Raw genomic sequence first — 25,862 nt, 5'->3', positions numbered from 1 at the left:
TGTTTACTGTTATTTCTCTACATTTATTTTAGAAAATAATATAAAAATTTTGCTCGTGTATAGGTACACTTCTCCTATATTTTCACTAATTGTTTATTTTTTCTGTTTCCCATTTTCTAATTCCGTTTCCAAATTACATTATTCGGTCATTCTCGGACTAGTGTTGACTACCTAATCTCCGTGACAAATTTTATTATTTATATATTCTAGTCATTGACCTACCAACAAATGGACGTCGGGTCTAATACAAGAATCACGAAAAAAATGTCCGAAGTTAACCTATACAAACGTAGTGACATGTAACGAAATATAAAAAAAAAACTAAAACATTTAATTTGAATGGTAACGTCATTGCAGTACTGCCTAATTTTGCTTGCAGCAATTTAAGGGCCCTAAAACACTATATTCACTTTCTACTAGAAAATTAACAAAATGCGCCATATTTAGGTTTGACTGAAAATTACTTGAACACAAGTGTAATGGAGCACCTTTATTGTAAGTATTAATTAATTTTTATACATTATTATGTCGAATTTTATACAAATTCACTTAAAGAAAAAATAAAGAGTTGGACAGATACATACATACAAATATTAAAATAAGCGTGTACTATAAGAAATGTATCGATATTTCAACTAAACGTAAACTCAAATATCCGTAATTCCGAAAACCGGTTTATAATAAAACCGTTACGCTTTCAAGTAATTTTGATTCTCACAAAGACAAAATTAGCTTTTGTTTTGTAATATTCCTAAAAAAATACATTTGACATTATGAAAATTCCAGTTAACGTTATTTCAGGTAAATGTATTTTCAGACTTAGTTATTGCTAACGTTTAATAAAAAATCATTTTAAAGATAAGATTAAAGCGACTCTATAGTTTCTTTGTCCTAAATATGTGTTTCGAACAATTGAAAATGACCAAGAAGTTTATTTAAGCTTCTTGAAATTGACGTAGTGGGTCTCTTTCCATCTTTTGCGCATGCAATGTGTAGAAAAAGGACAGTTAGCTATTTAATTATTATGTTCGCTTTTGTGTTTATATTTACGATTCATTTACATATAAATTAAATACTATACAAGTGTACAAAATAACACTTAAATGATAACTACATATGTTAACACAATATATTTGTTCAGTGAAAATATGATACAAAATCCTGTGTTTACTCTTTACTGTAGCCATTTTTGCAACTTCTTATTATATAGTACTGCGTGATTGACAACCGCGCTAATATTAATATACATAACTAATTTTGGTTAGGATCTGTGTAATTACTGTATTGTGGAATATAAACGAATGTCTATAGTATAATAAATGAAGTTGAATATGGCGCGGTTGCAGGTACAACTACACGCCATGCGATCACCCGAACCAGCCGTGCGACAACATGTGTCCTTGCCTGCAGTCGCAGAACTTCTGCGAGAAGTTCTGCCAATGCTCCAGCGACTGTAAGTACTGCGTTACAATTATAATCACTAGGGTCGATTAACTTCCAAGTTATCTACTTAATTTATCTATACTAGTATATAGTATTTTTTTCCTCTTGCATGTTCTGAGTTTGCCGAAATTTACATTTCATCCGTTATTATGATTTATATACTCTTAGAACATTAAGCAGCGCTTCTGATTTCTTTGCATGTCCTATGTTGTTTACGGCATCTTTTTTTTTTCTTGTTCATAAATAGTCTATAATGCTAATCTTTATGATTAATTCGTAAAGAAATTATATTCGTTTGAGTGATAATCTTACTTTGCCGTAACACAGTTTCGACTAGGACGGAAGGTAAAGAACATTTTTGTCAATATACAACCATGAGTGTATGAATGATTACACAGGGAAGTACAGTACACGTTGAAGAGCGTCCTTTACCTTTATCTCAACCGAACACATTGCGAATCTGCGTGCGATCATATTTGCCCTGACCGACAGAGCCCTACGTTCCCTTTCCATATCACTATTTTCTTTGAGATAGGCGTAAGTACGTGCCCCAGATATTTAAATTTATTTACCTTGTATGTGGGTCTACATCGTCAAGTCTTGAGGTAATTCAAAGTTATACTTACGCCCGCTCACAAATATCATATATTTACTTTTAAGTACATTATACTTTAGGCATACCCCGGACACCCCATACAACGGTCGATTCACGGTTAAGGGTATTAGTCCCCCTTGGTTTTTCTAACGCATTCAATGCTGTTGACCATGATATCCTTCTGGCTATCCTTGCTTATCTGCGATCGAGGGCGCAAGCAAGCGGTTCGTGCTAAAGACTCCTTGTCTAATTGGTTAGACCTTGAGGCAGGTGTCCCCCAAGGTGGAATTCTTTCCCCTCTATTGTTCTCCGTTTTCATCAATTTAATTTCTCCTATCCTCCACAATTCTCACCATCTGTATGCAGATGATTTGCAAATATATGCGCAGGCCTGGATGATGCGATACTAGCGCTGATTGGTCGAGTAAGTTTGGTATCAGTGTCAACCCAAGTAAGTGCCAAGGTATTGTCGTGGGTAGTTCTCATTCTTTGACTAGGTTGGACATGAGCTCTGTCGCGCCTCTTTCTTATAATGATACACCTTATAATGATTGTATTCGCACCTCATGTTGTGAATGTGTCTAGGACTACACATTGATAGTACGTTAAGCTGGAAACCTCAGATTGACTCCATTAGTCAGAAGATCATTGGTACCTTAAGATCGTTCTACCAATTCAAACACTTTCTTACCACGTCAATAAAAATCCTCTTAGTACAGGCCACTATTTTTCCTATCCTTGATTATGCTGACGTGTGTTATGCTGATATCGCCCAGGAACTTCTCAACAAATTGAATCGCTTGCTCAATAGTTGCATTCGCTTTATTTTTGGACTTTGAAAGTTTGATCACGTGTCCGCATGTCGCAATGAGCTGAAGTGGCTTACGATTCGCCAGCGTCGTGATTTGAGAATACTTTCCACTCTTTACTATATCATTATCATATGATAAATGTGCACCTGGATATTTGAAATGTGAATTTCAATATTTGGGTGCATCCCATAGTCGCAATCTTCGCTCAGACAGCATATTGACTCTTTTAATTCCTTCTCACCGTACTGGTTTTTTTTCTAACTCATTTACTCTTCAGACAATATGACTCTGGAACGCTCTACCGCCCCATATTACAAGCGCCGAATAAACTAGCTTTCAAGCAATTAGTCCGCGATTTCATATTGGAGTCTCAATCTACATCCCATTAGTCTGACATTGTTATATATAAATATGTATATTAAATATATATGTGTATGTATTATATATTATGTATTTACGTGCATATAGGTTGCTTATGTGAGTATAGTTAGTCATATAATACTATGTGCTATATTTATATTGTGTTTAAACAATATATATCATAATTATTTGTAAACTTCTTCCTGTCTGTTTTAATTATCATATTATGCACCCCTGTTAATTATTTTGCACCCAGCTCTCTAGTTGACTGATAGAGAATGCCTAATGGCATCAAGTCCGCCATTTGTACTGTTTTGCGTGCAATTAAGTTTAAATAAAGTAAAAAAATAAGATATTCCTCTTTGCTCAATGTTGACGTAAAAGTCCGTGCGATGAGAACTGAAACTCAGGCCAGAACCGCTTCCCCGGCTGCCGCTGCAAGGCGTCGTGCAACACCAAGCAGTGCCCCTGCTACCTGGGCGTGCGCGAGTGCGACCCCGACCTGTGCTCGGCCTGCGCCGCCGACGCGCCGCCGCCGCCGCCCACGCAGCGCAGCCACAGCGTCTACTGCAAGAACGTCTCGGTGCAGCGGTCCGTCTTCTTTTACTGTATTGGAAGGCGCCAACGCCGAATCGGTTATTGAGAATACAAATTTCCCACTAAACTTTGCGAAGTTTTCACGAACGCAAATCGACCTTGAACCGCTCGTACACCTATAGTATAATAATAAGTAAAAAATGAAAAAATAACAGGTGGCTAATTTTTTATTTTCAAATAAGTAATTAAAAAGTAACGTAACTGGCCAAAGTTATCAAAAAAAATAGCACTATGTTATTGTGCAAATTTTACTAGTGACCTGATAAATGTAATTTCAATAAAATATTTATTTCTATAATTGGTACTTATTTGAATTTTATAACTATAAAAGATTTCTTCCCTAGTGGTCTCCACAAGCACTTACTGCTGGCACCCAGCGACGTGGCTGGCTGGGGTATCTTCCTGAAGGAAGCGGCGCACAAGAACGAGTTCATCTCCGAATACTGCGGGGAGATCATCTCCCAAGACGAGGCCGACAGGAGAGGGAAGGTCTACGACAAGTACATGTGCTCGTTTCTCTTCAACCTTAACAACGGTGAGTTACATGCCCTGTTACACTGATTACATGCTGGGTGTTATTATAAATACCAACATGTTATAATGACATCCTACCAAAACTTATATAGTCTGTCTTTTTTGAAGATGGAGTAAATTGGAAGTACATTGCGTAAAAGTGTTGCTTGCTTGCGAGCAATTAAAAATACAAATAGCAGACATATTTTAAAGCTTTTCATTTTAATTTAGTATACATAATCAAATCTGCCTGTCGTTATTAAAATGTGTATGTATGTGAGTCACGCGGGCCTAGCGTAATGAAATACAAGGCTTAGCCCGCGTAAATTTTATTGTAGAAATAAAGAGTACAGGAACAGGAAGACTGTAACAAAACAATGATATAAAACAGGTGCAATCGTATAAAACACTCCCTACTTAAATTATATATAGGTTATGGTAAAAAGGAACTTATCTCAAAAGGGCCTGTAATTTCTCGAAATACTATGCTTTATAAGCCGTTCGGTTACATAATTTCCAATGGTACTACAAATATCATATTTTACAAGCAGTTAGGTTACGTGATTTAACTGGTCAGAATTTTATGTGAAGTCGAGCATGCGAGCTCGTTTCGGAAATTTAGTAGAGAGTGGCGATGGAAATAAGAAAAGTAAGTGACGAAGAAGAATTTAAGAACGGTTCAAAATTTCAAAGTAGGTGGCCAGGAACCAGGGAAAAGGGTGGTAGAAAGGTGGGATGACGATGATAGAGGTCGCATCGTCACGGTATGACCAAAAATTGATTTTGATAATATTAAGCCAACAGTCAAAATAAGAATAAAGAATACAATAACACAATTAGTAACCATCAGAACGTAACATTTACAATTTAGACATTTTTGGCAAAATTTTACCTACTTTCACAATCTATCGATAAATTGGGGAAGAAACAAGTGTGTTATTAAACATTAAAAATGTTTCTAAATAAGCTTTTGTACGAATGAACGTTGCAGACTTCGTGGTGGACGCGACGCGCAAAGGCAACAAGATCCGGTTCGCGAACCACTCGATCAACCCGAACTGCTACGCGAAGGTGATGATGGTCAACGGAGACCATCGCATCGGCATCTTCGCGAAGCGCGCCATCCAGCCCGGCGAGGAACTCTTCTTCGACTACAGGTCCGTTTTATACGAACATAAGTGCGCATTTGTCCTCCTATCTCACCTGATAGGCAATGCCTATTCGCTCCATATCCGTCGCGCCTTATAAATGTGGAAGTGTAACGCTTCCTACTAAGTGGATTATTAATTATAGTCTTTGACATACTTAGGAAGTTGTTCACTTTACTACAGAAACTATGTAATTGGTACCCAATTTAAACAAATAGTAAAAAATATTATAACGTAAATATAACTTGGACTTTATTAGGAGTGCAGGCGGGGATAAACAAAAATTATGAAACATAAGTTATTGGTTTATCCCCGCCCACACTGAACGAACAAGTCGTGCGCCTGGGTGATAAGCAATACGCCTATCCATCCAGCTTATATCTAGTCTCTCCCGTTGATCTATAGTGGTTGTTGATTAGTACTCCACATTCGTTTAAAACTTTCATTGTATTTTCACTGTATATTTCAATGACGAAAACGCTCAAATGTAATAAAAGAACACTCTTATGAGTAAAATACACTCCCGGACACGTAAGTCGAGCCACCTTGCATTTTCAGTATTAATTGGTCTAAGCTAAACGTCGTTTCCATTGAATTTATAAAACAGGGGAAATCTGTTTTCTTCTGTGATAACAATATTTTTGTGTTCTGCCCTTTAAGAATAAAAATGCAAGGGTGGTATTAACTAAATAAAAAACGAATTGTTCTCTTTGTATTCATAGATACGGGCCAACGGAGCAGTTGAAATTCGTGGGCATCGAGAGGGAAATGGAGTTCTTATGAGGATCTGCAATCACCGACTCGAGCTCGGACTCGAGGCAACCACGGGGCAGCTAGCATACTGCCTCTGATTCTGTACACTGTGACTCGTAATTGACGTTTTAATAAATATAAAAAGTTAAAACTGAAGCTTCAGGCCTCCAAGGACATCTTGCGGAAGCTAAAGAACTAATTTAACCTACTGGCAACACGAATATGGTTATCAAACTTTTTACATTTAGAATATGAACTTTAATTAAAAATATTTATAATGATCTGTTTACTGTAACATGTAAGCGTACTGGCTATTATTATACTTAAATAAATAACCGTGTTCGTGCAGCCAATGCTTGAGCTATCATCTTAGGGTCCAACAATAAATAACCTATAGTGGAATGAAGTGATTGTTAATGTTGTAGCTGCTGTTTACAACCGTACAGCTGTTTAATCGTATGTCATTGAGAGTCGGTTCTTATTACGTAATTTTGTAACGTTTACTGTTTATTCATTTTTTTTTATAATGAAAAGAAGGTTCAATTATAAAATTGTACTATGATAATTTTAACGAACTTCAGTATCTTAATGAAGTGATGTTTTTCGGTATGTTATTTTAAGTGTATGCCAGGCTTTATCTATTGGGTAAGCATAATTATGAACTAATAGTGTAAACATTTCCATGAACTGAATTTATACGAGTTTTTAATAAAATTGTAATGATTCAACTATTAATGGGTTTTATTTGTGAATACTTCTAGTGTGGGCAAACTTAGCACATAGGTTAAAACATGCTTACTTTTTAAATATACAATTATACTTATATGTTTTTGTGTTTTTTATAATTTCAGAAGATGTAAAAACAAAAAGGTTTTTAATTTTGTCTTTGTATACAACAAAGATCGTTAATAAGGATTAATAAAATAAATAGGAAATTTAGAAACGAGATTGGGAAGGGCGAAGAAATATAAGAGATATAAATAAACAATAAATGTAGAGGAAATATCAATCGCGGTACGAGACAGCGTATTTCATATCTTTTGGTACATCCAGATGTCGCGATGAGTACCGAACAGCTATTTTGTAACCATAGATTTTGATTTTTGTAACTAATCATGTAAATATTTAACTGTTGAGGGATCAAGCAAGTTTTTGGCAATTACTTAAAATCACACTTGATGTGCGTAAATGACGAACTACAATTTAGATTTATTTGAATTTCAAGAAAACTGACACTGGCGATGTCCGCCATAATTTTTATATTTTATTCATAACAAAGTGACCCTGGCACAAGCCTATTATAATGGTTGCCATAAAGGAAATAATAATAACTATAATTTATCAAAGCTACTCTCATTTTTAATGATAACAAACAAACAGACTAGATGGAGCTTATTGCATATTTACGGACGCCGCCATATTTTCTTTAGGATTAGCGCCATCTACCCGTACTAGGAACACAATGCCTTCTATTGACACGCACTTTGTCAAAGTTCAGAAAATAATTTAATAACTGACTATATTTCATATGAATGACGAACTAATTGAAATCCACGGCCATTTACATGATATAAACTAGTTCTAGATCAGCGCGATCTAGATGTAAAACGGGATTTTGACCTTTTTCAGAGCTACAATCTGTAGCATGGAGAAAGCAGTCCTCTTCAATTACTTGGTACTTGGTGCAACGGGCTGGTATCCGCAACTCGACGACAAAGCGCCTATTTTGCGTGTGGTGGGTGCAGGGTCCTACTCGTGCCACCCAAGCTCCTCCAGGAATCTCAGCAGCCTCTTTGGTTTGCTGAAGACTTCGGGGAGCGACCTTGGCACTCCAAGGTACTTTGCCCTGTATTGGCCACGCCGGAGCACTGGAGTAGGATGTGCGCAGCCGTTTCCTCCCCCTCCATGCACGCTTTGCATAGAGGGCTGTCTGTGATACCTAAATTGAAAAGGTGTTTATTGTATGGACCATGACCCGTTAGAGCGGCAGTTAGAGTGCGAAGCTCTTGCCTTTTAAATTTAATTAGTATTGGAGATAGACTGGCATTGAGCGTTGGGAGTGCTTCCCTCGCCTGTCTACAAACCGTAAGGGTGGTCCATGTATTATTATGTGAAGTATCCTCTTCAATTATGTTCCATGATTCTCAGCAAATATTTCTCAAAGAGAGGCATTTTTTATATCTTCCCCAGCCCCATCACAGACTATCAGTTTCACGTCGTGTTCGGGCTCCATCACACAACTGGGTTGAACGCAAAGGCTCTTCAGTGGCCCGGATAGCAAGCAATTTTTTCACGTCACTTACTTTGGCCTGTCTGAATACTGAACAGCACAAGACGGTTTTGAACGATATGGAATATGAACTTAAACTAAACATTGTTCAATTTAAACAAGTCCATAATAATGTACTCAAAAGAGCAACAACATTTATTAAAAGTGACAAATATGTATTTCTGTACACACTATACAAACAAGTAGCAAAATTCACTATTACAACAAAATATTGTGAGGAATATCACATGTTAATGCTAAAACCAAAACTCTTAATCTCTCACTAGGGACCACTTTTACACTATTTCGAATGCTTAACACCTTCTTAAACTAATAGAGATACAGGGTAAAATGTTACCAGATAATCATCTCAAAATTGATTGAATATATGGACAACCTTGGTCACTCAGAGGTAAGTAGATACTGATGGTGCTGAGTTTGATGCACTTTGCTAAATTGATACACTTTTCTGCAAAAAATTTGCTAATTAGATACCAGGAAATTGTTGTAATTGACACATTTATATTACATATTTTTACAAAGATAATCTTTAACATACAGTCTGTAAGCATTTACAAAAATTGGATGTAGGATATTGCTGCATAGATATTCCAAACCCTTTCTAAAATACAATTGTATGTCTTAAAGCCTGCAATGTCTAAATCGTACTTCAAAGAATTGTACTATCTGGTAATATTCTCCCTGCAATACATGCCCTAATCACAGGATCCGTCTTTCCACCCTTCTCGCCACCTTTCTGTCACCATGCTGCAGTCAAACATAGGTTTACCAAGTTTTTTATTCACCGTATTGTGTCGGTCGCATAGCCATTTGCTAAGTGCATCCCTTGAACGTGTTTGCGGTGGGTTTTCTTGTATGCTGTAATAGAAATGTTGGGATTACTTTTCAATACATATTATGCATTGCAGCACACTCCATGAATTTTATTAAAATTATATTTTAAAAGTAAATTTTAACAATATATACATAATTATTAAATGCAAAGATGGAACACACAGAAAACCCCCAATAGGACTCGAACCTTCAACTACGAGACTCCGTTCCCATTGCTTTACCAACTAAGCTTCAGGTCGAGTTACCAGGTTGACAAATTTTTCCTGTGTCTCTTATAGATCTTTGCATTTTGTTTTTTTTGGCTTTTGATGCCATTTCACAAAATAAAAACAAATCAATAATACAATATATACAGGGTGACTGGTTGAACGAAATAAATATTTAAAGAGATGAATGAGTAGCTGATACCCATCCCGAATATGTAAAAATATCGCCCCAAAACATTATAAAAAAAATATATCGTACCATTTTACAAATACTAATACTCTGTTCGTTTGAGCTACTCTACGAACAGCTGATTGTTAGGAAAATGAACCGCCCGCCGCCGCGCCGCGCCCCGCGCTACGAGCGCGTGTCAAGCCTCTCTCGCTTAAAATGTTTTAAAAATAATTCCATTTTCCCTTCATACTTTGATTTTGGCTTAGGACAGGCAAAAATACCAATTAAACTACGATAAATTATGTTAAAAGATGCTTACTCGTCCCAGAAGTCCAGAGCACAAGGTTCACAAGGATAAAACTCCGCAAATATGTGGAAGAATTTTTTCATGTCCTTTTCTTGATTCTCTGTTGGTTTCTGAGGGTAGTATGCAGCCATGGAGTGGAGGAAACCCCATGTCGAGTGGCCTAAATCCTCCTTATCTAAGGGACAGTCTGGTGGGTGCGCCTGAATGAGAATTATACATATTTACATGACTAGCTTGCCGCATTTTTTGAGTGTTTACCTACGTGAACAGGAACTCTATTGACGACAGCGTTATATCAACTAACTTTAGCAGTATGAAGAGTAGTTCCAGAACATTTTGACACGAAATTAGGACAATTCTTCAAGGTTAGAAGATAAAATATAACCTTACCGGCGATTTGTTTTGAGGTGCTAAGGATGCCTTACTCTGCTGTTTGGCCCATGACTTAAAGTCCGTGCACGCCCGACAGGGCTTATCTTCTTCTTCAGTGTGAGGCATTTCAGTATATTATCAGCAAATCGTTCTCGAAACAAAACCCATTACAGGTTGTGTAATACCGATTAATTCTGCCGACCGAAACTCCAGTAAACTGAATAATGTAGTTTTCATTAAGTATTTCTTACAATAAGTAAGCTAATTAAAAAAACGTGAGATAATTATAAATATTTCGCAATATTTTTCAAAATTTTCGCCAATTCCTGTTTCCTCAGTTTGTCAGATTCATGTGACATTGACGTCTAGATAATACGTGAGTTGCCAATGGAAAAAAAACGATGCAATAGAGACAACAAAACGCAAACTCGTAAGTATGTGAAGTTTATAAACAATTGCTGAATTCATATCACGTAGACAACAATAAATAGTTATATTTTCTTAGGTATATAAGATCATTGGCTATAATCTTTGAAATAAATAATTTCACGTATGAAAACTACATTGAACCATCGAAGCTTATCCAGTACTTACAATGGGTAGATTGGTAGCAGGGTAAAAAAGTTTTAAAACAACAACAGGCCGATAAAGAAACAGATTTAACACTGTATATATTTATTAACATTTATACTTAAAAACTAGAAGCGAATCATTTAATTTACACGATCTATTCGATAATTAAATTCTTGTAAAGATTAACCTAAGCCCAAGAGTTCAGGGACGCTTGTTTTCAATCCATATATTATTTAATTAAAATTCATTGGGATGTGCTCTCACAGGTAGTCACGATTTCTGAAACAAATAAGAATATATTTACTTTCATGTCACGGAAGCTTTTGGAGCTCCTATAATGGATTAGATAAAAATTAATTTAAATGGCAAAGATCACCACCGTGACACATAAGTTGACAAGTCCATGTGTGCCTGTAATTTCACCAGCACCCTTACCCTTCAAAACCGCAACACAGTAATGCCGACTTGGCGGCAGAAATAGGTAAAGTGGCAGAACCTCTCTGGACGAACTCATTTACAAGGAGTTCTACTGCTACGTCGTTAACTCAGTAACCTAAACAAGATTTTGTGTAAAAACACTTCTAGTTCACGTTACTCACTTTCTAAGATGGCTTTCAGCGCCTGAACTGCCGGGGAGTTAGGCAGCTCCTGGAGGAAGTCGCGTCCGTCGTCGCAGCAGCGCGCCAGCAGCGGATCCAGCGGTAACGATCCCAACAGAGGCACCTGCATCTCCGTGCACATCTGCGGCGCGCCACCCGTCGTCGCCGGAAAAATTTCGCTGCGAGTCTGCGATTCAATCGTGCTCATAAAACTTTTGGCACTTCTGCGGACATGTGACCAACAGTGGGACATAAATGGGTGGACGACCACAAAGCGACAATTATTTCTGCTAAAGTATAAGTTCCCGTTTCAGTCTTCTGGACACGAAGTCACAGAAGGAGGTTGTCGAGGACATTTTGTTAAAGGTGGAAAATTTTTCTCTCTCTCTTCTATATCAAGCGTTTATACTATTTTGTGTAGTATTTAATGTCATGTAAATTGTGATGTCATGATTTTGATGATTCTTTTTTGGTTGAAAAGAGGGTAGGGTCAGTATTGGTCCCATTTAAATTTGAAGAAAATATTCCACCCCTAACTGGGGGATGAATCCGGTTTCCGGTAATAGATGCAATTCCACGAACTTTTGAAGGTGTTTTTAAAAAAGTTGCAATTAAGTTAGTTGCTCTATAGCCAATGTTCAATAAAAAAATAGTTATTAAAAAAAAATTGTAAACTACGGGTGAACAGACTAACCTGACAATTAGGGCAAACGAACAGCGACATGTTCTCGATAACGCCAATAATCGGGACGTTAACTTTCTGACAGAACTGTATCTCCTTTCTGACGTCTAATAACGCCACTTCTGGCGGTGTCGTCACCACGACAGCGCCAGTAAGACCTGCCTTAGAGAGGTACTGGACCGCAGATAAGTGCTCGTCTGACGTACCTGGAATAAGATACATTATTTTTCATTTAAGCAATAGGTTTTTTTTAATTTACAATACATACTGTGTTATTTTGATACAAAAAAATTCTAATTTAAATTTTGTCAAATTTACTAAACCATTCTGTTCAACTTTAACATTCTCTTTAACTGCCTCCATGATCGAACGGTCATGCCGAGCTGCCACGCAGAGATCCCAGGTTCGATTCTCGGGCCGGGAGAAATATTTGTATGGTCTACTTTTGTGTGGTGTACTTTTATGTATTTTATGGTGTATTTTTGTTGTGGTATCTATGTGTGTGTCCATGGCACCCAACCACAGGCTTTCCCTAGTGTGGGGCTATGTTGAGTGTGTGCGTTTATTGTGCGTTAGTTTCTTGAAGTCACTGAAAGGAGTATTATTTCGACAGTTTTGGCAAGTTGTTCAGAACTAAGAGGCTAAATATTCAATGAAAATTGGATGTCTGGGATAACCGACCGTACTGGCTTGCTAGTAGTGGGGTATTCATAAAGTGACCATTATTTTGCTCCCTCAAAGCGGGACACCCGTAAATTCATTATAGTTTTAAATTTAAGAGCCATGTTTATGATAGTGACTTAATGTTTGATGATAAAAACATAAATAAAACGAACTAAAATTGTTTATTGAATCAAAAATTTAAAAAAGAACTGGTGCTCGATGTCTGGTTGGCTGGCTTAATATATTTTTCGCTTTCGCTCCGTTTTTTAGACTTTATCGTGACGTGTGTTCTGTTTGTGAAAGCGTCTCTAAAAAAATGTAAGTATTATGTGGAAAAAGGGACACGAAGCCTAAAAGCGGGATGTATGGTCACGTTAGGTATATTCATAAAAATGTAACTATAAATCTGTCAAGTATTTTTTTTACGATAATTCCAAATAATAAAAAACCAAAACGGTCGATTGCAATGATCTTTGGTCAATAGATAATTTTTTTTATATCAACATTAGTTTTTAGCAAAAGTTGAAAAAAACACAGAAAGCAAACCACGAAACGCCACAGATAAAAAATACTTTCTGTTTATTATTCTTCATATTTTGACAGAAGGACTTGAACCTATGGCCATGAATTTTTTTTAATTCGCTTCTAGTGTTGCAACGTGACTTTTTTTAATTAAAAAAAAAAAAAAAAAAAATGATGTATTCATTATCATAATAATTTACCTGGTGGTGTATCAACTAAAAGATAGTCCAATTCTCCCCAATCCACTTCGCTCAGAAACTGTTTAATCATACCTGAAAGAATAATAAACACACAAAAATAAATAATAATGCTGAATAGTACTATAGTACTATAGTAATAAATAAAAATATTTATATTATTTATTTTTTAAATAACGAAATTGACCAAAAAAACCATTGGTGTTAAAAATCATTAAAAACTAATATTAATAACTCATTTTCAATGTAATTGGCATTAACTGTACACTTTTGATGTGTGTACGTAATATTATAATAAAACTGCCTTTGAGGCCGAACGGTTACCACGCCGGACTGCCACGCAGATGTCCCAAATTCGATTCCCGGGCTGGGATAAATATTTGTATGGCCTTCATTTATTTATCTCGTGAGTTCGGGTGTAATTTGTGGTTGTCTATGTGTGTGTCCATGGCACCCGCGACACAGGGTTTTCCTAGTGCGAGTCTATGTTGAGTGTGTGCGTTATTATTATTCAGCATTATCATCAAAGGGCAATGGTCTCCTATAAAGAGAGAGTTCGTCCCACTAATGTTTATAAATATTCACTTTTTTATGATATCAAGTGATGGGACGAGCAAGTCGTGCTCCTGGTGGTAAGCGACATGCCTGTCCATAACTATTGCAGTGTCACTCAGAGCTTTAAATCGCAAAGGGGCACTGCCACCTTAAGTTGACAAGTTCCACGTGCCTGTTGTTTCACCTGCTCACCTTTTAAAACTGGAATGCTCATATTGGATGAACTGTTTCACTTGAAAGCTCTTCTGCTACAAGAGCTTGTAACTTAGAAATTAAAATCACAGGTGCAATTGAGAAGCCACCATTCTCCCACTCGAAATATTGCTTTTGCTTTCCCAAATTAAACGTACAAACCGTTTTTCTTCGGTCCTCGCCAGATGACGGCATCGTCCGGGCTGCCGAGCAGGAACCCGATGGACATTAAAGAGAGATTGTCGGTCACATACTGCAATGAAAACAAATTATCATCGGAGATACATCTTGTTCATTACAGGATCTTATTGAGATTTTTTGTGAAATTACTCTACCAGTTTTGTTATAATTATGAATATAAAGATCGAACACTCAGAAAAATTTTTCTTTGAACCGGTGGGACGTGAACCCACGTCTACGGGTCCAGTTACCGAAAATCGAATTATAACGAAACCGTTGTTCTTTCACTCTCCAAATTACTTTCGAGGTTATGAAAATTCGAACAAACGTTATTTCTGGAAAATGTCATTTCGAACTACTGATAGGTAACCCAGTCGAAATTATCCTGTGTCTTTGTTAGGGCGCGTTCCCACTACAGACGACAGATTGTCGTGCAGTTTACAGTGTCGTGGCTTGTATATTTAAATGAAGTTGTTCAAATATAGCACGACACGATTAACTGTCGTTCATGATTTTTTATCGTTACAACGACAAACTGTCGTCACAGTGGGAACAGCTAGAACGACAGTCATCGGACGATAAAAAAACGTCACGATAAAAACGTGACGACAGATTGTCGCAGCTGCTATTGTCGTCACGTTTTATTTATCCCTGTTCGCACGTATTCTGCTCCCTGCTCTCCCCTTGTACCCCGCGCCCTCTGCTCGCTTTGCTGTAGCGTTGGGTCGTAGCCAGTGATGGGCAAGGAGGCTGTCGTGAAACAATAAATAGTCGTCACGATCTAATGGGAACAGCTAGTCACGACACTCGTTCAACGATAAAAAATCGTCCACGACAGATAGTCGTGATATGGGAACTTTGTACTGGCTTTCGGCATTCGTCGCCGCTCGTGATATCTAGTGAGAGGTTTAGGATTAACCTTTGAATATTTTTTTAATAATAGGGGTTAAAGTATGAAATTGCCGATTTGTACTGAAAATCTAAATTGTTTATTTTTTAAATTTTTAACAAATTTATTTAATCAAAATAGTTGCCATTATTATCTATACATTGCTGCCATCTAATGGGAAGGTTATTAATGCCTTTGCGATAGAACTCCGACGATCTAGACTGCACAAACTGTGTGAAAGCATTTTGTACTGCCTCCTGGGAAGAAAACTTCTTGTCACGTAGATAATTGTTCAAATCACGAAAAAAATGGTAGTCCGTTGGAGCAAGGTCTGGTGAATACGGAGGTTGACGAATGGTTTCTAAGTGCAGTTCCTGAAGGGTCAAAATGGTTTCTCGTGCTGTGTGAGGTCTCGCGTTGTCGTGGAGCAATAATGGTGAAGATCGATTCATGAGTCGGGGCTGTTTTACTGCTAGTTTTGTCAACATGGTTCGGAGTTCGGCACAATAGACATCTGCCGTTATTACTTGACCAGATCGGAGAAAACTATAGTGAATAACACCATGCTGAGACCACCAACAGTTACCATTACCTTTTTATTGGTAAGTTTTGCTTTAGGACACTGTTGTGGCATTTGACCTGGGGTCAGCCATTGCATTTTTCTTTTCCGGTTATCATAAAGAATCCACTTTTCATCACATGTTACAATTCGATCCAATATTCCTTCATTTCTGTACCGGTTCAACAAGGCAACACAAGTTTCAACACGCGTTTCTTTCTGCAGATGAGTCAAATCATGAGGCACCCATTTTTCGTATTTTTTTATTTTATTGATTTGACGCAAGTGAGTCAATATTGTGGGTAAGGTAACGTTAAACCATGCCGCTAATTCCTGGGTAGTTTGACTAGGATCGGCTTCCACTATCTCTCTTAATTCATCGTTATTCACCTGTGTGGGCGGTCTTCCTCGTGGCTCGTTCTTTAAGTCGAAATTTTCATCACGAAAGCGTTTAAACCAAAATCGCACGGTGCGTTCATTAGTAGACCCCTCTCCAAACGCAGCATTGATATTGCGGGCTGTTTCTGCCGCGTTAGTTCCGCGTCGGAACTCGTATTCAAAAATCACTCGAATTTTCGCAGTATCCATCTTTCTTGTCTAAATTGAATAACAAAAACAATTGAAAGTCGATATTCAAATGTTTCAAATTTAAAAAAAAAGAAAAATCACAGAAACCATTTGAAAAAAGTTTCATTCGAAAACCTCAAACCATGAAGATTCTATGAAAATTCAAAGAACCTATTGCAATAAAACGGCAATTTCATACTTTAACCCCTAATATTTCTGTGTGTTCGATCTTTGTAGGTATTCATAATCATAACATTAAAAGAATGTTTCATATTTCTATTAGTTCTTAGGTTTTTGCGATTATTGCACATTGTAGATGAAAGTATATTTTCGTGTGAGGACAAATACTTGTCAGTCAACCGTGACCATGACACCTGTAAAAGGCCCGAAACGGTTTCCTTGAAACAATAAATAAACGCGATTGATTTATTATTCGAAATATCTCATATCAGCAAAAAATACAGCTGTTTCTTCCCCTGATCTTCTTTCGTCATAATATAACTATTTTTACCGTAACCGAATAAAACGTTCGAACTTATCAACATTCGAAAGCGAACATTCCACTAATGACTGTGGTTGTATATGCTAAAAGAACTGAGGACATTTAACTCCTCATTATTAAACAGTCATCCATACAAACATATGCTTCACGACCTTTTCCCATTGGGGTAGACAGAAACCACAGCCTTACATTTGTTACGATTCTGACACACATCTTTCGTGTCATCAATGGTGTTCTATCAAATCAAGGTGGTAAAAACACTGTAGGCCAATGTTTGAAATTAGTATTTGGTAGCTGAATTCTCTTTACTGAAATTAATTATCGTCTAAGAACTCTCCTGCTTAACTTTTACGTGATTTGAGAGAACTTAATCTCTATTTGTATGTTAAGTTCGCGGAAAAAAAAACCAATGGAAGTGCCTTAGGCGTCGATTACTATAAGAACCGATGTCGCCAAAACTCACACATTTTTAATTTGAAACAGTACAAAATATTGATATTGATAGGTCGTAGTTTCAAATTTAAGAAGAAATAACGAATTCTGGATTGTTAATATAATTTAAATTTTACTCTGTTGGCATATCGTTTAAAGTTGAATATCATCAATACCTATTGTTACAAGTTACGACATTTTGATGTTACATTGAAATTTCAATCAATGTGCTGCCCTCTAGCGGTTCATTGCTGAACGACGACGAATTGGAGTTATTAATTTAGTTCTCCAAACAAGAAGCGACCATATTGTATGGGTATAAGCTTTACTTTCGTTTCTTGTAACAAAAAATTATTTCGATAAACAGAAAATTGAAAGTGTATTAAAATTTAAAAGAAAGACGTTCCGATGATATGAAACACCACCACGGGTAATATTTTTGGTGCAGTTATCATTTTTGCAAAACAGCACAATAAGGCATTTTTCTAGCATTTTAGAAAATTTGCACGAAAGAATGACACAACCATACCATACATACAAAGCGAAAATGAAAGGCAGGCGTCTGACGCTAACTAACTACTTCTGCTGTATTCATTGTTCTATGTTGAGTTGTTAAGTTATTCGAAAATAAAAAATTAAGCGAGTAACCGTTGCGGTACTTACAACAGGCGACCACCCCGAGCCTGAGTTGTGCACTTGTTCGCCGTTGACGCCCAAAACGCGCGGTTGGCTGGGACCGCATATGTCCGCGTCTAGAATGCCCACCTGCATAACAAACAACACGGATGTTTGTATCGGAAGTATAAAACTGAAAGAAAATTGGTAAATTGGTACCTAATAACATTTAAATTAATTTTTATAATAAGTAGCTTTTTATAAAATTTAAAATTAATAGCTTCGGACATCAAGAAGAGAAATAGACTCTTAAGAAGTCACTTTCATATTTCGACAGCTCAAAACTAGTGCTTTGCTTTTAGGCAAAACCCACCCTACGCTATGACCTGTTCGCTTGCTACAGAATACACAAATATAGTATGTTATTAGTCTGTTATTATATTAGTTAGGTACAAGGTATTTATTATACGTAATATAGTTCTGCGACCTCGGCGGCTCTAAGGTTAACAATGCGAGTGCTGGATAACGAATAAAATTCACAGGTTCGATTCCCCGTAGGACCCACTTATTAGTCTGTATTTTTTGAAGACGGAGCAAGAAGACATTTGTAAGGTAGCCAGTTTTAATAAAAATTTTAATAGTTATGCAGTTATTGTCGATAGATTGTGAAAGAAGATACAATTTTGTCAAAAATTACTGAATTGTGAATGTTACGACATTCTACGATCACTAATTGCGTTATTGCCTTTTTTATTCTTACTTTGACAGTTGGCCTCATTGACTTCTTCATATGGACGTCGGGTCCGCGCTAAAAAGTGTCCGCACTTGTAAGGCGCTAAAATCGTATACAGAGCGCGACAGTCTTCATTTGTTCTACTGACAGCGCGATACTGCGATGACATTACAATTTAATTTTTGAATAGGTTGACTTGGGACATTTTTTTCGTGGTTTTTGTATTAGACCCGTCGTCCATTTATTTGTAAGTCAATTACTACAAATATTTTATTTTATTTCAAAATGGCCAGTATTTTATAATAGCAATTTTATAGTTTAAACTCTGTATATTAAGCTGAAGGTATAAATAATGTTTTTAGTATCGTATCGTAATCGAGATCGATTTTTTATTCACACACATTTATACAAGAATGGCGGAATTTAATTATCTATATTGAATTAAAATGAAAAATTTCGAAATATGTTGCCTCTTTGTATTTTTAATTTACATAGTTCTAAATACAGTGTATGTATGTAAGAACTAACAAAAATTGACAATTCAAATGAACTTGTACTCAGTAATTGGACGAATAATGGGTCGAGGATGATTGAAAAATAAATAAGTTCGGGTATTTTTCCAGAAACATGACCTATATTAAGTCGTTAGAATATTTATCAACTGGAATCACCAGCTGCTCGCAAGCAGGCAACATTTTTACGCAATGAATTTTCATTTTACTCCGTCTTCAAAAAAAAAACAGACTATAGGAAATGAACCCGGTAAATTTTGCTGCCTTGGTACCTACAGTACAGGAAATACCTTGGTTTGAGACCAGGTCATTAATGTTTGACTGACTTTGACATGTCGGTACATGTTGTGGTTAATATGGGGTAAGATATGGGTGTTCTATGTAGTAAATTTTGTAGACAGTTGGAGCTTTTACGTGTACATGACGATGCGTCATGCAATATCCCATTAAAAACCTGACCTACATTCAAAAAGGCTGTACCAGTCGGTGCCGGCATCACGCGGTAGGCACTACATCGCGAAATCTTTGCCCGTCGTCGTCAAGGATCAATACACGTGTGCTTGTGCTATGTTGTTTTGAAAATAATAATTACGCGCCAAAATGGAGTTTGGGAATTCATACGAGAGAAGATCGAGATATAACAGGGTAGGTAATGGCTTTTACATTTTGGACTAAAACTTGTTTTAATTGTCACTTATTTTTGAGTACGTTTTCGTGTGTCGAATGTGGAACACGATATACATTTTATTCCCAGACCATGTAATGCCATTATTACATCACTAGCAGCGACTAGCGATTTCGTTTCGAATATATAAATGATTTTATTTTATACTAATTATTTTATGTTATAGTCCTTTAACTGCTGGGTTATACGGATCCAATGTCACAATGGAGGTAACATCGTGTTTATAGTTAGTTACTCACGTACATTTAAATAATTAATAGATTCAGGCGTTCTTTCCGGAAATACAATGACATATTAACAAAAGTGGAAGTAAATTAATTTGCTACTTCGCAAAGCAAGTGAAGGCTAGGCCGAGGGTCGAACATTCAACAACTCCAGGATGTCTCGTAGAGAGGCGAAACATGTGTCGAGTATGTTTTTTGGTAGTGATGTTTGTGACTGTAGTTGCGCTTTTGTTACTTAATTTATTAATTCTATGTTGAGAGAGAGTGGGAAAATTAACTGCATGAAAAAAAATTCAACACAAGCGCTATTTACTGTAACTATTTTGTACGAGTTAACCTTCACTGGGTTGGCTTAGTAACAAATTTTTTATAGGATACCGAGTAACGGGACGAACAGTCTTGCGCCTGATGGTAAGCGACACGCCTGTCCATAGCAGTTGCAGTGCCACTGAAAACTTTAACTCTCAAAGACCTGAGGGGGCATTGCCTCTACACCCGTCACTCTGACACATAAGTTGACAAGTCCCATGTGCCTGTAGTTTTACCCTTCTAACCCGGAACGCAGTAATACGCGTATTGCCTGTTCTTCTCTGGACGAACTCTTTCACAAGGAGCTTTACTGCCTACTACTCTAAGAATTTACCTCCATTTTTATTGATGTACATTTATACCAACTCGTTCATCCCCGTCAACGACGTGTTTATGGTCATCTAATTAGAGTAATGGCACCAATGATCAACATTTTAAGGAAAGTATGTCTTTAAATTTTAAATAACTTTTTTGTTTTTAAACATATATCAGTTAGTGATTAGTTTACTTGACAGACGTAACCCTCAAGAAAGATTATGCCGTAGTATGTTTCATAAAAATATTATAATTATTACTAAAAAAAATTAAAATACAATTTGTCTGAATCTCTAGTAATGAACACCAAAAATCCACTAATTTACTAACCAGTTATCGACACTCACCAATAATGAACACCCAGTTATAGATCTTACCAGTAAAAAACGTGTAACTATGGCAGAAAATGTTGTCCTAAATCTTATTAGAAATGATTTAAAAAAAGATAGAACGCCGGCGCAGCACCAGTCACTGGCGCTACCACCTTATATACAATAACAATATTATCTGTAAGTAATAAATCATTGGATAATAACAAAGAGGTCACAGACAACGAGAGAAACCTAATCAGTTATAATAAAAATAGGAGAGACCTTCCACGCTTACCACCCTACTTGGCTGGTTTCCTTTGATTAATGTTGTCGCTAGCCAACTAATCCTAGGCCCATTTTTAGTAATACTTACATATAGATACTTTCGAGTGTAAAGGGCGTAAATACTACAAGATTTACAAAATAATAATTCTATAAATATTTAGGTTCATATCGTATTCATTGTTAAAAAAGCCAGTATTACATCCATAACTTCTTACTTCGCATGTTTTGTATCAACTGGATGCAGAAAGTTATGAACGAGACAGCACTCCTGCGCATTAACACCTCACGCCAGCTGATCTGGACCATCAAGAACCATCTCGGTCACGTGCTTCGACACGATAGATACCGACTGCTTCAACTTATAATGATGGGAAAGGTTGAAGGTAAAAGACGCGCTGGTACACGTAAAAAGTCAGGGTTACGCAATATAAGGGAGTGGACCGGAGTCACGAGCGCAGAACAACTGTTTCGCTTGGCAATGGACAGGGACAAGTTTGCCATATTGAAGGGCAAACTCCAGTAGTGGAGAGGCACTTTAAGAAGAAGACACCCGTAACTGTCGATAAAATTAGCTTTTATGCCCTTTCTTCCCCGACGTGTGGATATATTCTGCTGATTAAATGGTGCTTAATATGGAATCAATTATTGTTATTATCTAGTTACAAGAAGTAGCCTAACGTTTGCTGTATTTTACTCGTTCTTCTCGGGGAAATCTGTTTTACGAACGAGTAAAATGTGTAATCCAGACTAATTTGCAACATAGGTAGCTATGAAATAAGATGTTATTTGGATTTGTGAAATGAAATAAGTACCATAAGTGGTGTTTGCCTTTGAACTGCAATTTTAAAATGCAACTGCTTAAATAGATCAATTACTTAGCAGTAAAGTTTCTTGTAAAAGAGTTTGTCCAGGGAAGTACTGCCATAATACCTATTTCTGCCGACAAGCATTACTGCGTTGCGGTTTCAAAGGGCGCTAGTAAAACTACAAAATTGTCAACCTTATGTCTCAGAGAGACAGTTACGGATAGACGTGTCGCTTACCACCACGCGCATGACTAGTTCGTCCCGTCATTTGATATAATAAAAAAGATATCTATTTAAAAATAGATACATACTATCGCGCCAGACTCCCACCACATACTTTCACACAGAGCACGCACTTCTGACATACACCATTTCACTTTCTCCACTTGCATCAGTCTTTTGATACACGACTGTTTATTCTTATAACTGAGTAATTCTCCAGTTCCCTGCCTGATTTCCGTGGTAATAATATTTCAGACCATTCTCGAATATATTATTTCACGAATTAAATAATAATTTTTGCCACGGAAACTTCGCAGGGTTCTCTCTATTACATTTGCTCTACAAATTTTTGTAGTTATTCAACTAACATTCATCCTTTGAATGTTAACACTGTTAAAGCAGCGTTCCTTTTCTGTCTCATTTACTACATAACTAGAAAAAGTTAAAATTAGTTTGAAAAAGCAAGTTTATTGAGTAGAGAGGTCATGTTTATAAAAGCTGTTGCCTGATATAAAGTAAATTAACATTTTTTTTTTCATTTATGTTATCACCTCATCACAGTAATATAATTCACTTAGTAAACAAGTTTTAATATATTACATTTTTCATACATATATTCTTTGAAGTAAAATTTAATTGTGATTATACATACATATCAACATGTCTCCCTCTGGGGTATGGTAAACACAATAAACCTTTACTCTCTACATTCCTAAGAAACATTTTTTTGCCTCCACACATATTCATACTTGCCCGTTTACCCTTGGTACCTTTAACCTGGCCTTTATAAGGACATCCTCAATCAGTTTGAGACATGTATGGCGAGGTCTACCTCTCCCCACATTTCCATCCACATTTGTTCTACTAATAGCAATTATAGTAGTAAGAATTTAAATAACATATACATTCTTATACGATACTCTATAAAGATATAGCCAACAAGACTATAAGAAAATAAGACTAAAATTAGTGGAGTTTTTTAAGGTTTATTTAAGGATATTCTTTTACACTTAACTTACTATTTTTGTGTTAAAAACTAAAATGCAAAAACAGGTACAATAACATAGAACATTTTTACATTACTACAAATGAAAAAAAAAAAAATTGTTTGGACACCTCTACCATTTGTACTGTTTTGTATTTCATCATCGTCATCATCATTCAGCCATACGCCGCCCACTGCTGGGCATAGGTCTTTGTATAGCAAATTGCTATAAATTAAATAAAATATGTAAAAGCTCTTGTATAATAATAGGACTGTGAAATATAAAAGGCAATAAATATAATCTCAGTATAGAGTACTAAAATACTGACCTCAAAAGTACGTGGAATTACATATAATTACCAAGTTTTATTGAAATTGGTTACCGGAAAGTGTGCAAATCGGGATTCATCACTTAGTTCGCTACTATATGGGACTTGACACAGGGGGTAATAAAAATGGGTTCTCACTACTCAAAGTCTATTGAGAGAGAAAAACGCCTTGAATTGGAGAATAGCAAAATCAAACCATTAAAATAATCTCTCCTTATAATAAAATGTTGGCGCTATTTACAAAAATGAATCTTCATGTGTGAACAGCCACCCTTAGAGGTGGATGATTTTCTTCAAAATTAAATGGGATCATTATGGAGGTACCCTCTTTCCAACAAAAAAAGAATCATGAAAATCGGTTCACAAATACCGGAGTTATAGCGTAACATACATACAAAAAAACATACAGTCAAATTAAGAACCTCCTTTTTTTGAAGTCGGTTAAAAAGACAGTTAAAAGCACTTACATTGACATCGGGGTTCCTGGACGCCAAACCATGTCCAAGAAGCGATGTGACAGTGCTCTTGCCTACTCCCCCTTTGCCAGACAGGATAAGGATCTTGTGCTTCACATTGGACAACCGATTCTTTATAATGTCTATTGCGGGATCGGGGAGATTGGCAGCACCTGAGAGTTATATTTGTATTGTGAATAGTCTAAGCTGTTCCTTTGTAAGCATTCTAAAGTCTATATGATGTAACAGTTCTAAACAAACATGAAATATTACCATTACAACAGTTAGTTCTGATTTTCATAAAGTTAATGTTCAGATATTATTATTTTGGGTATCTTTTTTAGTTTTTTGTCTCCCCATGGCCTAAGATAAATGTTGACTATTTAAATGAATATGTGCTCTACTTTTGGGATTTGTGCTGGAAGTGACACAGCACAATTTAATAGTACTAGAGAGGCTTATTCAGGGCATGTGCAACTCTACGTTACTACAATTAGCTATCATGTCCCAATAACTGTAGAATTTTCTTAACCCCGATTGGTGGTACCTCAACCAAGGTGATCCTAATAAAAATATTAATAAATTTGTGCTATTATTATTAAAAGTAAAAATGGCAAGAAATTGTAAACAAGAATTTCATATAAAAAGAAACAAAGAATTGTTGAAATTATCTTTTATGATAACTAAATTTTGTAAACTGTCTAGTGGAGAGTTACAAATGAAGGTTAGCAGTACAATGTTTTATCAGTACTTTTAAATGATTTCTTAATCAAAGCAGCCGTTCAAAGGTAGCTTTATAAGTTCATGTACCTATGTACTGAGAAATTTATTTACAATAATTGTTTTTTATTTATTTTTGCTTACCTGACGCACAAAGGTTCTGGTTGGGGCACCCGGCACAGGCTGATGCTTTGCCAGCATCCTGGCTCTGTGTCCCAGGGCAATCTACACATAAACAAAGTACATTTAATTAGAATATTAGACGCGAATAAGTACCGAAGCTGATAACCTTGAAATAATTACTTACGCTGTGGCGCGTTCTCTGGGACGTTGCTCATGGTTAACTGTTCCTTTTAGTTGTGACCGCTAGCAGGTAATATACTTCACTGATTTTAATTCTACTAATAAAATGTAAGTGAAAAATATCGATTCCAAACAAGATAACACATTTTGATTTGACAATTGACATTGACGTTTATATTCTGCAGGTTGGCACTCTGTCAAATTGTGTTTTTTTTGGAATGAAATGAACAAAGTGACATTATTACAGGATTTGTGAACTAAGCAAACGTTTATATTCTAAAAAGTGTGTATTGTAAGTAATATTTGTACAGTCAAGAACACGTCAAGCTTGACACTTTGTACTTTGAACCGTTCTTATCGTAAGCGGCATAGAGTTGGATTTAAGTCTTAAGTGTCAAGCTTGACGTGCTCTTGACCTTGTACATACAATATTTGAGATTGAAAGAACTAAACGTATGCTCGGCTCCATTTTATTAAAAAATAGATACATTTATTCACAGAGTAATTTAATAAAATTAATTTACAAGGTTTGTTCAATA

At 36.3% G+C, this 25,862-nt stretch overlaps 3 protein-coding genes across 4 annotated transcripts in view; 1 reads left to right on the top strand and 2 right to left on the bottom strand.

The window, feature by feature from the left end:
- The window catches only part of LOC113234127 (histone-lysine N-methyltransferase E(z)), a 28,191-nt gene extending 21,416 nt beyond the window's left edge, over positions 1-6,775 (top strand). Inside the window, exons 13-17 of one of the 2 annotated variants that reach the window (XM_026469389.1) lie at positions 1,347-1,453; positions 3,621-3,801; positions 4,152-4,342; positions 5,312-5,477; positions 6,191-6,775. In XM_026469389.1, coding sequence (XP_026325174.1) covers positions 1,347-1,453; positions 3,621-3,801; positions 4,152-4,342; positions 5,312-5,477; positions 6,191-6,251 — 706 coding nt within the window. In that variant the 3' untranslated portion in view covers positions 6,252-6,775. The remainder of the gene's footprint in view (positions 1-1,346; positions 1,454-3,620; positions 3,802-4,151; positions 4,343-5,311; positions 5,478-6,190) is intronic. The other variant, XM_026469390.1, reaches the window with a different exon arrangement.
- A 2,001-nt stretch (positions 6,776-8,776) lies between these two features.
- Positions 8,777-10,719, bottom strand: LOC113234157 (FAD-linked sulfhydryl oxidase ALR). The gene is made up of 3 exons (XM_026469428.1): positions 10,421-10,719; positions 10,043-10,230; positions 8,777-9,369 (listed from the first exon to the last, which is right to left on the bottom strand). Exons 1-3 carry the CDS (start codon positions 10,526-10,528, stop codon positions 9,207-9,209), a joined length of 459 nt encoding a protein of 152 aa, XP_026325213.1. The 5' UTR covers positions 10,529-10,719; the 3' UTR covers positions 8,777-9,206.
- Positions 10,720-11,053: 334 nt separating this feature from the next.
- LOC113234132 (cytosolic Fe-S cluster assembly factor NUBP1 homolog) lies at positions 11,054-25,394 on the bottom strand. The gene is made up of 9 exons (XM_026469397.1): positions 25,328-25,394; positions 25,165-25,245; positions 24,313-24,473; positions 18,178-18,279; positions 14,548-14,638; positions 13,642-13,713; positions 12,269-12,462; positions 11,575-11,761; positions 11,054-11,254 (listed from the first exon to the last, which is right to left on the bottom strand). The coding sequence occupies exons 1-9, from the start codon at positions 25,356-25,358 to the stop codon at positions 11,220-11,222; spliced, it is 954 nt and encodes a 317-aa protein (XP_026325182.1). The 5' UTR covers positions 25,359-25,394; the 3' UTR covers positions 11,054-11,219.
- Positions 25,395-25,862: the final 468 nt, after the last annotated feature.

The sequence above is a fragment of the Hyposmocoma kahamanoa genome, unplaced genomic scaffold (genome assembly GCF_003589595.1).
Source record: "Hyposmocoma kahamanoa isolate Upper Pololo Valley unplaced genomic scaffold, ASM358959v1 81, whole genome shotgun sequence".
In the NCBI taxonomy this organism is placed as follows: Eukaryota; Metazoa; Arthropoda; class Insecta; order Lepidoptera; family Cosmopterigidae; genus Hyposmocoma; species Hyposmocoma kahamanoa.
The sequence above is the reverse complement of the archived record's forward strand: the minus strand, read 5'-3'. Positions and strand labels throughout refer to the sequence as shown.

Excerpts from the sequence above, each read along its gene's own strand:
- LOC113234132 (XM_026469397.1), bottom strand. The coding sequence starts at position 25,358 with ATGAGCAACGTCCCAGAGAACGCGCCACAGC. Across the intron at positions 25,246-25,327 it reads CCCAGAGAACGCGCCACAGC|ATTGCCCTGGGACACAGAGC; the intron begins GTAAGTAATTAT and ends GTTTATGTGTAG. Across the intron at positions 24,474-25,164 it reads CCAGAACCTTTGTGCGTCAG|GTGCTGCCAATCTCCCCGAT; the intron begins GTAAGCAAAAAT and ends TATAACTCTCAG.
- LOC113234157 (XM_026469428.1), bottom strand. The coding sequence starts at position 10,528 with ATGCCTCACACTGAAGAAGAAGATAAGCCCTGTCGGGCGTGCACGGAC. Across the intron at positions 10,231-10,420 it reads CACCTCAAAACAAATCGCCG|GCGCACCCACCAGACTGTCC; the intron begins GTAAGGTTATAT and ends ATTCTCATTCAG. Across the intron at positions 9,370-10,042 it reads GCTCTGGACTTCTGGGACGA|CATACAAGAAAACCCACCGC; the intron begins GTAAGCATCTTT and ends TTTCTATTACAG.